This window comes from Pteropus vampyrus, unplaced genomic scaffold, assembly GCF_000151845.1.
Source record: "Pteropus vampyrus isolate Shadow unplaced genomic scaffold, Pvam_2.0 Scaffold170, whole genome shotgun sequence".
NCBI classification, from domain to species: Eukaryota; Metazoa; Chordata; class Mammalia; order Chiroptera; family Pteropodidae; genus Pteropus; species Pteropus vampyrus.
The window spans coordinates 3,474,769-3,488,026 of NW_011888951.1; the positions used below are offsets into that span (position 1 = coordinate 3,474,769).

At 36.2% G+C, this 13,258-nt stretch overlaps 1 protein-coding gene across 3 annotated transcripts in view; it reads right to left on the bottom strand.

The window, feature by feature from the left end:
• Positions 1–13,258, bottom strand: part of SCP2 (sterol carrier protein 2) — a 141,958-nt gene that overhangs the window by 112,018 nt on the left and 16,682 nt on the right. For all 3 annotated transcript variants that reach the window (XR_002782839.1, XM_011370475.2, XM_011370474.2), the window contains exons 2-4: positions 7,636–7,693; positions 3,222–3,293; positions 698–826 (exon numbers count right to left, since the gene is read on the bottom strand). Coding sequence is in view for 2 of the 3 variants with exons in the window: in XM_011370474.2 (XP_011368776.1) it covers positions 698–826; positions 3,222–3,293; positions 7,636–7,693 (259 nt within the window). In the remaining variant the exon portion in view is untranslated. The remainder of the gene's footprint in view (positions 1–697; positions 827–3,221; positions 3,294–7,635; positions 7,694–13,258) is intronic.

Here is a 13,258-nt window from a genome sequence, read left to right on the forward strand (position 1 = left end):
ACTGAATAGAGGGTCTAATTAAAAGATAAAAGACCCCAGACTATTTGAAAATATAAAATATGATATATACTCAAGAGAACTGAAAGTACATAGCCACAAAAAAATTACACGTTTCTAGTAACATTATTCATAACAGCTAAACAATAAAAAAAAAAAACCAATGTCCATTAACTGATACAGGGATAAACAAATGTGGTATATCCATACAATGGAACCTTATTTAGCCATAAAAAGTAATGAAGTACTGATAATATGCCACGACATGGATGAACTATGAAAACATAATGCTAAGTGAAAGCCACAAAAGGCAATATACTATATGATTTGTTTATATAATGTTCAGAATAGGTAAATTCATAGACCTAGAAAGTAGATTAGTGGTTACCAGGAGCTGGGGGAAGGGGGAAATGGGGAGTGACTGCTAATGGGTACAGGGCTTCCTTTTGGTATGATGAAAAATTTCCAAAATTAAACAGTTGCGATGGTTACATAAATCTGTGAATATACTAAAAAACGCTGACTTGTACACTTTAAAGGGGTGAATTTTATGGTATATAAAACACGTCTCAATAAAGTTATTTTTTTTTAAAGAAATACATTATAAAGCCATCCCTCTGATGATTGTGTGGATAAATGAAGATGAGGGGCACTAACCCCACTATTTAAGTACACTAGACTAATAAGCACTACACATCACCCTGAATCAGCTGCTGGGCCACAAACAAAGCAGTAGAACCAGTAGAACAGTTATTGTTAACGTTGATTATAGGAATCCCGGTCAGTCCCAAACTGTGGTAGATGGCTCTCTGCCCACAGGTGGAGTCACCTGTATAGGAAAAGAAATTAAAATTTTAATATATGCAGCATGAGAATTATGGAGCTGCAATACACAATACAACATAATACTACATTATGGTTTTTCAGTATTATGCTTTTGCCTAGCATACAACATGGACAGAACAATAAATACACTATTAACATCTTACTCAGAAACAGTTTTAGCATTAAGCCTCACTTCCTCTGCGAATATAAAAAAATTCTCAAAACACAGAATATACGTACACTTTCTTTACACAATACAGAGGTAGGAAAGTAGAGAAATAACCAAGTAATAGCAAACAATTCAATATGGCTAGGGCTACATGATAAAGGAAGCAGTTATTTCATTTACACTATTAGATATAAATCTTTAAAACTGTACCAACTAATGAAAATGCCATGATTTTTTCTTCATATAAAGGTTCCACAACTTCAAAACATTTAAAAGATCCTGAGTGCCAGAGCATTTGAGAAAAATAGTGATCCAAGATGAATACACATCTGACTCCCTTTCATAAGTAACATGGCCATCAAAACAGATACACTGGAGCACTACGATGGGAATACCTGAAGGTACAGACTCTCTAGGAATTTTCAGGAAAAAAAGCAAGGTTCAGGACCTACTTTTCAATAACTATACTGCATCTCTTTGAACTAGTAAATTTCCCCTCATGGATTCTCTTGATATCTTGAAATCTCAAGGAAATAATCACAGAGATGCACAAAGATTCATCTACAGTAATACTAGAGACTTTCATAATAACTAGAAATTAGAAATAATTTTAAATGTCCACCAACAGGATATTATTAGTACTAAATAAACTTCAGTAAATCCTCAAGACTAGAATATCATGAAATCATTAAAAATGCTATGAAAAGACTGAGGACATTCTAAATGTTGTTGTAAGAGATGCCTGCGGTACAGAATGTTCCTAGCAGAATGTATGGTGCTTGGAGCAACAAGGACATCAGAAGTAGATGTGGACCTGCACACAAGGACACATTGCAGGGAGGGCACACAGGCCCGACCTGATTCCAGACTTCTTGTTCTAGGGACTAGAAAAGGATACTTTAGAGGATAAGAAAAAGATACTTGAAAAGAAATAGCTGAGAACACGGTGGTGGCTTTGAGGCTGAATCTGGGAGTTGGCTGTAGCTTGTATTTACTAACCTGAGAGTAACTATTAATAAATTACAAAACCAGCATTGTAGGGAAACTTAATAAAAAGCCACGGAGACAGGGGTGGGGGATGCTACCATTGCCAATCCTCCTCTCCCTTATCCATGCAAGTTAAACATTTCCAGACTCGACTCTTCTTCCAAACCGTCACCGCAACAAAATGTCCATTAAAAGAAAGCAGATTAAATAAATTATATTTATTCTATGGAACATTATGCTATTATAAAAAAAAAAAAAGAACAAGGAAGCTCTTTATGATACAATTTGGAAAAGTTACCAAGAACTACTAAGCCAAAAAAAAAGTGTATGTATTATGCTCCCACATGTGTAATGAATGAAAAGTGGAAAGGGGAACTTACATACTCACACCTACTTGTTTGTATATACATAAATTACCTCTGGAAAGATACAGTAGAAATTAGTGAAATTAGTTGTCTAAGGGAAGGGAACCATGAGACAGGGAGACAGGAATAACAGTGAGACTTTCCATTACATAACCATTCACCTTTTGTACTTTGCTACCATGATAATATTTAACCTAGAGAAAATACTTAATCCAGAAAAATAAATTTAACTGCAAAATGTTAATGGTATAAAAGACTTAATGACATGGGAAATACTAAATATAGTAAAATTACAAAAGCAGGTTACCAAAAAGTATGTATGCGAGGACCTTATTTTCTTTAAGAGAAAACTGTGTGTAGGTATATTCACATGCATGCATACTATACTCACTGAAGGATATATACCAAAAGTTAATGGTAAAAATTTCTAGATAATGGAATGAAAGGTGACTTATTTTTACTTGTCCTTTTCTGTTTCCTTTTTTTCTTTTTACAATCATTATATACCATTTTTAATCAGAAAAAAGTTTCATGAAAAAATTTTATTAAATACAAAAAATAAATGCAAATTTTAGGACAAGAAACAAAAATTTATCTTCTGAACAGTAATTAATTACTTTTATATGGCAGAACTATGAGTAATTTTTTTTAAGGTAAAAAAATATTTGTTAAATTTATCTCCTGTTTTGACGACACAATAATGGCAAAAAATACATGTTAAACTAGGCTGACACATAGGGAAATCTAGGAATGATGGGTAAAACTCTGAATTCTGAGTTTTGAAAGTTGAAATTCACAAATGTCCCTGCATTGCTGCATTGTTTATGTAGCTGCTGCTAGATTTAGGTGAATAATTTTTAGAATAGTTTACCACGTACCATAAACATAGCCAACACATGCCTGTTCCACTTTCGAATAAGGGATCTGTGCATCAGCTAAAGCCTTCTCACCTATAAAAAAAAAGGGGGGGGGGTCTTATTAACTTGTGCTTTAAGTATTCATTTTAGATGAGTAAAAATTGTTTAGAGTTTTCCCAGAGTAAATCTACCTTCACACAGTTTATGTTCAATTCAAATGACAAATCTTTCCTCAAACCATCTCAAGTCTCTCCTTTCAGAAGTAATCATTTCTTCCTCTAAGCTACTATACCACTTTTTCATATCCCCTTTTTGATACTCAACATTTTCTGTCCTAACTATATACCTAACTATAAATATACTGAACCCCAAGAATCTTAAAGCTCCTTAATGGCAAGGTTCTTGTCTTATCCATCTCCATGGCTCCAATGTACATCTACTGGGCAAAACTAGACAGAATGTCAATATTGGGTGGGAAAGGGGGCAGGAGGGTGGGAGCACTTTTGTGGTCATCTTAGAACACAAAGATCAAGAGATGATGGAACAAGAAATGGACCTTTATGAATGCTATCCAAAGTTGCAGAAATGACCAATGGAGGAACTGAGAAAAATTATAAAAATAAACTGGGAAGAAGAGAGTAGAGGCTGGAGAGAAGGTATGAGCTAAATCTTCATCCACCACAGTGAGAAGCAAATAGATATCTGAAATTGGTAAACCAAAACCTGGAATAAGCGTAGAAGAATGAACATTTAGAGATATGAAGATAACCACCAGAAGAACTAAAGCCAAAATAGTTAAAAGAAAATGCCCCCTGGGGAAGAAGCCTGAAAATTATAAGGCAATCTGTGCTTTAAAAAAAAAAAAAAACATATGAATATATTACTTTGAATTTTTTTTAAGTAAGAAGATATATAATTAATCATGGAACTGGTTTGTCAGAGCAGTTATCTTTTTCTGCTTAGCATATGAGCAAAAATATTTTATTTGTGACAATGCTGGTGAGAGTATATTAAGAAGAGCATTCTCATATACTGCTAGTGAGACTCTAATAATGTAAACAGTCTGAAAAATAATTTGCCAAGGGCCTTTAAAATGTCATACTCATTGTTCCAATGAGTCGACTTCCAAACTGTCCTCTTCAGAAGTAGAGATGAGAACAAATATTTATTTAGCAAGATGTTAACCATAATTCTTCTAAAATATCAAAAAGTTGTGAACCTAAACGTCCAACAAAAATTATAGCATAGATATATCATGAAATATGAAAAAATTTAGTTTTTTCAAACAATTTTAAGCAAAAAGAAAAAGGTTCATGATTAAGTAAGTTTAAATATTCAAGATACAAAATTACTTATAGAACATGATCCCACATAGCCACAGGTAAAAATACTAAAATAGAATACACCAAAATGTTATTAATGATAAGCACAGGTCACAAAATTTTGTTTTCATTGTTATATAATTCTGTGTTCCAATAAAACATATGCACTGCTCTTATAATCAGTGGGAAAATGAGTTACAAAAAAGGTGTAAGGTTTAGCCTGTGCTCTGTACTTCCTCTAATTGCCAATATGTTGTTCCTAGCATGGTCTACTCACCATCTGTGTAAACTTGTTCTCGTTTTCCTTACTAGATGGTAAGAGCTTTGAAATCTGTATACCACCCTACTGTAAATCCTTCCCAGTGCCCAAGATGCACTCACTAATATCTGAACATTTTCTCCTAACATCCGGTTTCTTGCATACACTTTCAGATTCAAATAATTGTTAAATAAAAATGTTTTAAAGAAATGAGAAGACAAAGGAAGCACAAAAGTTAACCATCTGAAACAGTTTCAAAGGGTTACACGGTACTGCTAGACCACTCAAATCAGTGTTATTTGTACTTAGGTGCAAAGGGATTCCTAACCTTTCTCTGAGGTAAAGGAGGTAAAGGAGGATGGAGGGATGTATAAAGAGCAGAATAATGGAACTGGTAGGACAAAATTCTGCTGGTTGTGCTCCCCTCCATTCTATGAATTTAGAAAATGATGGGAAAGAAAATAGTAGCAGAACCCCTTCCCAAAACCAGTCTGGAGAGTTACAGGGTAAGACTTCTGGATTACTGTTCCAAGAAACCAATCCCCTTGCCTCGTCCACGGTCTACAAATAAGTCCAGAGAGAGCAGAAAGTGAAATCATTTATAGAATCCTAGGAGTTTTTTCCCCCAAGTTGTGCTTGAATATACATTCAACTAAATGTGACTATCGCAGTCTGAGGGTGCACACATCTCACTTAAGACCACGTCAGATATGTGAGTGGAGTCTTTCGCACTTCTCATTTTCCTACATACTTAGAACCAACGGGTATTTTTCAGAGCGAAGCTAAGTTTTAAGAGTTTATTCTATGTAAAATTTTCTTTATTAAATGTTTATTTTCCTAATTATGCTTGCAAAAGAAGAGAATTTTAAGCAGTAAGCAGAGTCAATCAAGCTGAATTTCTTGTTACTAGTCAATCCCCACAGTTAGTTTCAAACTTCGTACCTAGGCCTCAACATTATTGTTTTATTATCAAAATATTATATTCAAAATTTTAACTAAATAAAAGAAACGGAACAAAAATATATAGAAAGAACTATTTAAAACCTCTCCCACTTCAATGGAAGGCAGAAGCTGTTTGGAGCCATCAGTCAAGAGAATGTTTAACAACACAAAAGATAAACATTAAATGAAAAGTGTCTACCCAGAGAATCAATATCGATTAATGAAACCCTATGAACCTTCCTTTTGGGGAGCAGAGATGATCTGATTCCATGTATAGTACTATCTAAATACTGAGTTAATAAATAATAGAGTTGAAACAAAATCCAAATACACAGGCACTAGGTACTAGGTACTGGTGGAAACAAGGTGGAGTGTCTAGTGAATAACCACAGTGATGGTTTTTGGGCTGCCTGGCAACAAGCTAGCAAGGAACAGGAGCGGGGCAGGGAGGCTTCCTAGGAGGAGGACTCTACCTAACAATTTTATGGGACCAAAGAGCTCCCAAGGTCTCCATGTGCTGAGAAGCTGGTATTTCCCAACACTCCTTTAAACAACTGACACCTAAATGTAAACTGCTTGGCCCCAAGTCTAAAACTTTTTATACCATGCAAAGAAGCTATCGTGCTTGTCCCCTCTTTTTAAATGATAACAGTGGAACTCAGATCCATAGTTCAGCCAGCTGCAGCCTGGCCGAAGCATGTGTCTCTGAACAATGCCTAGAGAGCAAGGACACACGCACCTGTGGACCCTTCTTCTTTGGGTTTCTGCTCACTAGTATTCACCCAGGTCCTTTACTCAACACTCACTAGAATAAACAATAACAAATTGCATCATCTCATTTAGCCTAGTGATAGAAAAAGAATTCTCTATGTTGGCTCAGTGAAGAGAGGAAAAGTACTATAATAGTATTTAATACAATTTGGATGTGATTACCCCTTTTCTAGGAAAGGAAGACGCTAATTTTGTCATAACTTCTAGAATCAGGTTATACCTTTTAATGACCCTACCTTTCTTTCCTAGAGCCCTTTGCTGTCCCAAAAAACAGCTGAATAACACATCAAATCATAGGCCATGTAGCTAAGAATGCCCAAGCTCTTTTCCCTTTCTCCTTTCTAGTGAGCCGCTAGGCAATTGCCTGGATAGGTTCTTCTCCTTTCTTGATCAGGCTTCCTTTCATGGTTGCAAGACTGCTCCACAAGCAAGACAGACCACACAATAAACTACAACATTCAAAGATCTAAATGTTCTCCAGCAATCCGTTGACTAGGTATTTACCACAAAGACTTGAAAACTCATATCCAAAAAGATATTTGCACACCAATGTTCATAGCAGCATTACTCACAGTAGACATGGAAACAACCGAAGCACCCTACGATAGATGGTTGGCTAAAGAAGCTGTGGCACACACATACAATGGAATATTACTCAATCATAAGAAGAGATGAAATACTGCCATTTGTGACAACATGGATGGACCTCGAGATAATCATGCTAAGCGAAATAAGGCAGACAGAAAAGGTTGAAAATCACATGTCACTTATATGTGGAATATAAACCTAAAAGCAACAAATGAGCAGGATGAACAGAGACTCATGGACATGGACTATAGACTAGTGGTTACTAGAGGACTATAGAGTAGTGGGTACTAGTGGGGTGGGGGGAAATGGGGGAGGTAGATGGGGTAAAGGGAGTCAAATATAGGAGGGTAGGAGGAGGGTGAAGCAGGTAAAGGGGATCAAATATATGGTAGCTGAAGGAAACTGGACTTTGGGTGGTGAACACACAATACAATATACAGATGTCGAATGATAATGTACTCCTGAAAATTATATGATTGTATTAACCAATGTTACCCCTATAAACTTAATTTAAAAATAAAAAGTAAAAAAATACATAAATGTTCTATATTACCAGCTTCTTTTGCCAAGTCAGGGTAGTCTCGTGAATTCTCAGCTCCAGGTTTCATGAACTAGAAATATAGAAGGAGATAATAAATAGAAACAAGTTTAGTTAGATTTCCTCACAACAGAGCATTGCAGAAATTCATTCATCTATTTGTTTAAATGAAAACATACTGAGCATTTATCATGTTCCTGGATTTATTATATAGTCCTTACCCTCAGGGAGCTTCCAGTCTAATGGAAAATAGGAAATTATACTACAGTGTCATCAGTACAGAATGATTAGGGAGAGACAACTACCCAGCCTCAGAGGAAGGACTAGAAAGGCTTCCCAGAGGAACTGATATTTAAGTTAAGTCTTTAAGGAAGAGTAGGAGTTAGCCAAGTGAGGGAAAAGGAAATTCTAGAGCAAAGACCTAGAAGTGAGAATATAGCTCAACCCAGGTACTGCGAGCAATTTTTATACTGCAGAGGTTGAAGCACAAGATGGGATGTGACAAGTATTAGGGACAGAAAATTAACTTAGGACCAAATGATAACTACTAACACTTACTGGGAATTCACTGTGTTATATATTGTGGTAAGCACTTCACATGTATTAACTCATTAGATCCTCACAGCAACGCTAAGATGTAGGTACTATTATTATCACCATGTTACAATAAGAAAACTAGGGCATAGAAAGATGAAGTAACTAGCCCAAGGACACACAGCTAATAACTAGCAGAGCTGAAACTTCAGTCTGGCTCTAGAGCCAACTCACAAGGGACCTTATAGGCCCTCCTATAATGTGTGGGCTTTATCCTGAAGACAATAAATTTTTTATAAAAAGAGATTGGATAAAACAACGAGATACTACTACTCATCTATTAGAATGGCCAAAATCAAAACAGTAACACCACAAAATGATGACAAGGATGTGGAGCAACAGGCATTCTCATTCATCACTGGGGGGAATGCAAAATGACACAGCCACTTTGGAAGATAAATTAGCAATTTCTTACAAAACTAAACATTCTCCTATGATACAATCTAGCAATTGTGCTCCTTGATATTTGCCCACTTGACTGGAAACTTAGGTCCACACAAAAACCTGCATATGAATATTTATAGTAGCTTTATTATTGCCAAAACTTGGAAGCAACCAAGAGGTCTTTAGTAGGTGAATATATAAACTGTGGCACATTCAAACAATGGAATATCATTCAGTGCTAAAAAGATATGAGCTATCAAGGCACAAAAAGACATGGGAAACTTTAAATGTATAGTACTAAGTAAGAAGCCAATCTGAAAAGGCTACCTACTGTATGATTCCAACTATATGACATTCTGGAAAAGACAAAACTATGGAGACGGTAAAAAGATCAGGGGCTGGCAGAGGTTAAGGTGAAGGAGGGATAACCAGGCAGAGCACAGAGGAACTTTAGGGCTGTATGACACTATAATACATGCAAGTCATTATTCATTTGTCCGAATCCATAGACTATATACAATGCTAAAAATGAACCCTGATATAAACTATGGACTTTGAATGACAATGATATGTCAATGCAGGTTCATCAGTTGTAACAAAGGTACCACTCTGGTGCAGATTACTGACAGTGGGCGAGGTTGTGCATGTGTGGGAACTCTGTACTTTTTGTTCAATTTTGCTGTGAACTGAAAACTGCTTTGAAAAATAAAGCCCTGTTTTAAGAAAGAGAGGGACTGAGATGAGAAGCCTTGAATTTTAGGTCAATGTGGCAATAGGAATAAAGGGAGCAAAGCTAGAGGCAGTGAAACCAAATGGCGTGATTAGTCCAAGTGAGAGCAGGAACAAAGAGGATGGAAAGAAGTAGAGAGCCTTAAGAAACATAAAGCAAAATCTACCAAACTTGGTGACCGATTAGATAAGGTGGACTGGTTTGCTCATCAGTGTTTGTGCTAAAGAAAGAAGGCTTTCAAAAATTTCTGACTGAAGCCACAGTAAGATACATGTTACAACACAATCCAGCAAATACAGTCATATCCTCAGGGGATTGGTTCCAGGACACCCCTGCCCCATATACAGAAATTCCCAGATGCTCAAGTCCCTTACATAAAATGGTGTAGTATTTGCATATAACCTATGTACATCCTCCCCTATACTTTAAATTTACATCTCTAGATTACTTATAATACCTAATATGACACAAATGCTATATAAATAGCTGTCATGCTGTATTGTTTAGGGAATGAAAAGAAAAAAAGTCTATACATGTTCAGCAGACACATCCACCACAACCATTATAGACCTATTTACAATAGTACATGTCAGCAACAACATAACATTTTTGGGGAATATTTTTGATAGATATGAAGGGCCAACTATATCTTCATATATAATTAAAGTAAAAATATCATGAAATACTTATCTTTGCTATTCTGGTGCAATATTTTCTATTTTTCAAAAAATTTTTAATGATAGACGCAACTTTCTAAACTGACCTCGCGGCTCCAGAATGGATCTAAAAACCTAATTTGAAACACTGTATAGACACTTGACTTAAATGCCACACTTCAATGCACAGTGCCAAAAGGCAGCTATTGAACTGAAGCAAAACAAGTTCAACAAGTTCCTCTGTTCCCTGTATTTCCTGTAAATTGGCAGCTGGATCCAGAAGTTTGCAAACTCTCATTCTACCCCCTTGACAAAACTATAGGTGGTGGCATATTCTTTCACCAGAAAGCATGTTTCTTCCTTTGTGGTGTTGGCACCTGTTGGTGCTCGATGACTAATTTAAGCAATTCTCAGACTTCCTGGACTCAGGACCCCTTTACTTTCTTAAAGATCATTGAAGATGTTAAAGAACTTTTGAATATGAGGATTATATTTACCATTATTTACTATTTTAGCACTTAAAACTGAGGAAATTCAAAAATGTCTTTCATTTATATCAAAAAATAAACTTACTATGTTAACATAATTTTTATAAAAATATTATATTTTCCAAAACAAAGTAATGAGCGGTATTGTTTTACATTTCTGTACTTCTCTTTAATGTCTGGTTTAATAGGAGCAGCTGAATTCTCATACCTGATTCCTCAATCTTTGGCATTTCAGTGCTTTGGCTGAAATCTGTGAAGTAAATCCAACCCCACAGATATGTACTTGGAAAAAGGAAGAGTATTTTAATAGCCTTTTAAGTTAATTGTGGATATTCCCTTTTAATACTACACTAAAACTTGACAAGTGAGTTTCTTACAGGTTAGTTGTAATGTAGAATTTAAAACCATATCAATGAGTTTTTCATACTCTAGTATATTAAAATCCATTAAAATCTTGCACTTTGAATGGAATGGCAATCTGGCTTTTCTCTGAAGCCATTTGAAATAATTTTCCATACCTCTGCCAGGAAGCTGGTATACATCTGCTTGCCAGAGTCCTGGGAACAGGACTGGGAAGTACCATTTTTAATATGCAGAATTTAACTCCCTCCTTTCAACTTGGGCCTCACTTCTGCCTTCCGCTACGTCTAATGGCCCAGATGATTTTAGAGACTCATCTGTTTAATTTCTCCAGAGAACAAGCCTCCAACACCCTGATAAGGAAGGGTGGTAAAAGGGATCTTGGGATCTAATTACTCTATAGGAGTCTTTTCCTTTTCTCCTCTCATCCCCACTTTACTTGCCACCTACTACATGCAAGTCCTGAGCTTTCTGGAGTTCTGCAGAGACACTCAGCCAGTATAACACCCACCCCTTAGGAACTTAGGTTGTGGGGTCCTCTGTTCTGAGTTAGTGACTACTTCTCCATCAGCTCTTAATCATCTAGTATTTTTCTGACTTCTCTCTGCTATTCTTTCCTCTCCTATTCATTTTGCCCTTGCAGGTTAATACATGCTTTATTTCCTTACTGTCATTTTAGTGGGAGCTGGAAAGCACCAATAAACTCATATTATGAATCTGCCATGTTTAACCCAATGTCCCAATACATTGTACTTAAGTTACTTGTTTATCCTTTTCTCCTCCATAGTATACAATCCTTAAAAATAGGAACTTTGCTTTTTTCACCTTTGTATTCCTAGCATATAATAGTATGTTTATTGAATATATGCTTAAAGGATGAATTAACTATAACAGTAATGCGTGGTAGAGATAGCAAGGAAGGAACATGAGATTTTAAGTAATCCTCTCCAAAATTATATCAAGACATATAAGTTACTTAGTCCACTGAGCCTGAGAGATGGACACTAAAATGGGGATAATCATCCATTACCTGGTGAGGATTATATGAGATAATGTAATATTTTTCAAACTGTAGGTTTGCAGAGAGTGATAAAATCAATTTTAAGGGTTGCGACCAGCATTTTTAAAAATAAAATAGAATAAGAAATATCAAGAGTTCACATGTAATAAAGATAAGTGTTGCTTTAGCAAATTTTGTTTCAGTTGTGTGTATGTGTGTGTGTGTACAGGGTTGTGATGTAAAATGTTTTTCTTTATGAGTCATGGGATTACTACACATAAAAGTATTAGAAAAATTAAGTACTTAATTATATGGTCCTGACTACAAGGGCACCAGAATTTCAAAAAAAAAATGACCAGTGTAACTTAGAGCAATCTGAGGAAGTCTTAAGAAAATACAGGACTTGGACTCTGTTATAGACTGAATGTCTGTGTCCTCCCAAAATTCACATATTGAAATCTAATCCCCAATGTGATAGTATTTGGAGGTAGGACCTTTGGGAGGGTTATAAGGATGAAGCCCTCATGAATGGGATTTCTGCCCTTATAAAAAGAGACCCCAGAGAGCTCCCTTGCTTCTTCTTCCATGCATGGACACAGCAAGAGGACAACTGTCTATGAACCAGGAAGCAGGACCTCACCAGACACCAAATCTGCCCACACTTTGATCCCACCAGCCTCCAAACTGTGAGAAATATTTGTTGTTTAAGTCGCCTAGTCTAGGATAGTGTCATATGGCAACCCAAACAGTTCTTAAAAACAGGTGGGATTTAAATCAATCAAAAGAGGGCATATCAGGAGGTAGGTAGCATTAGCAAAGGTACTTGGCCTGTTGTCAGCCAGGTGGCAGTTGTCATTTGTGTTAAAACCTGTTGACATCCACAACAGGAATTTTAACTCATTTCCTACACTAATGATAGAATCTCATTAAGAGAATTTGGAGTTGTCTGGATAATTCAGCTACTCAAACTAAGAACCATAACACAGGAATCCAACCAGTTGAGATCTACCAATAGAGCTTAAACTACTATCTAGTAAACTTCCTCTTCATCAAAACCTGACCAAAGTTCCAAAAGATAAAACTCAGAGGGAAGTACAATGGCCTAATAAGCGTTGATAAGCTGCTCTCATACTCCCAATTTCTTCCTTCAGGACTGTAACTAATACTTCCCACACCACCATCTTCCAACTTGAGTAAAGAGATACATCTCCTACTTCCCCAAGAGTTAGAAAGCTCTTTCTCTGTGCTTTCCTATATAGACAATATAATCAGACATTCAACAGCCAACAAAGGACCTGACTGCATTGATACTATAGTTAAAAAGGCCTCTGGCCTCCTAAAGTAGCAAGCAGAGTACCACTTGAGAAACAAAAACGAGATTGGAGGATACAGAAAACTTGCCACTAATGCCAAGACACTGAGTCAC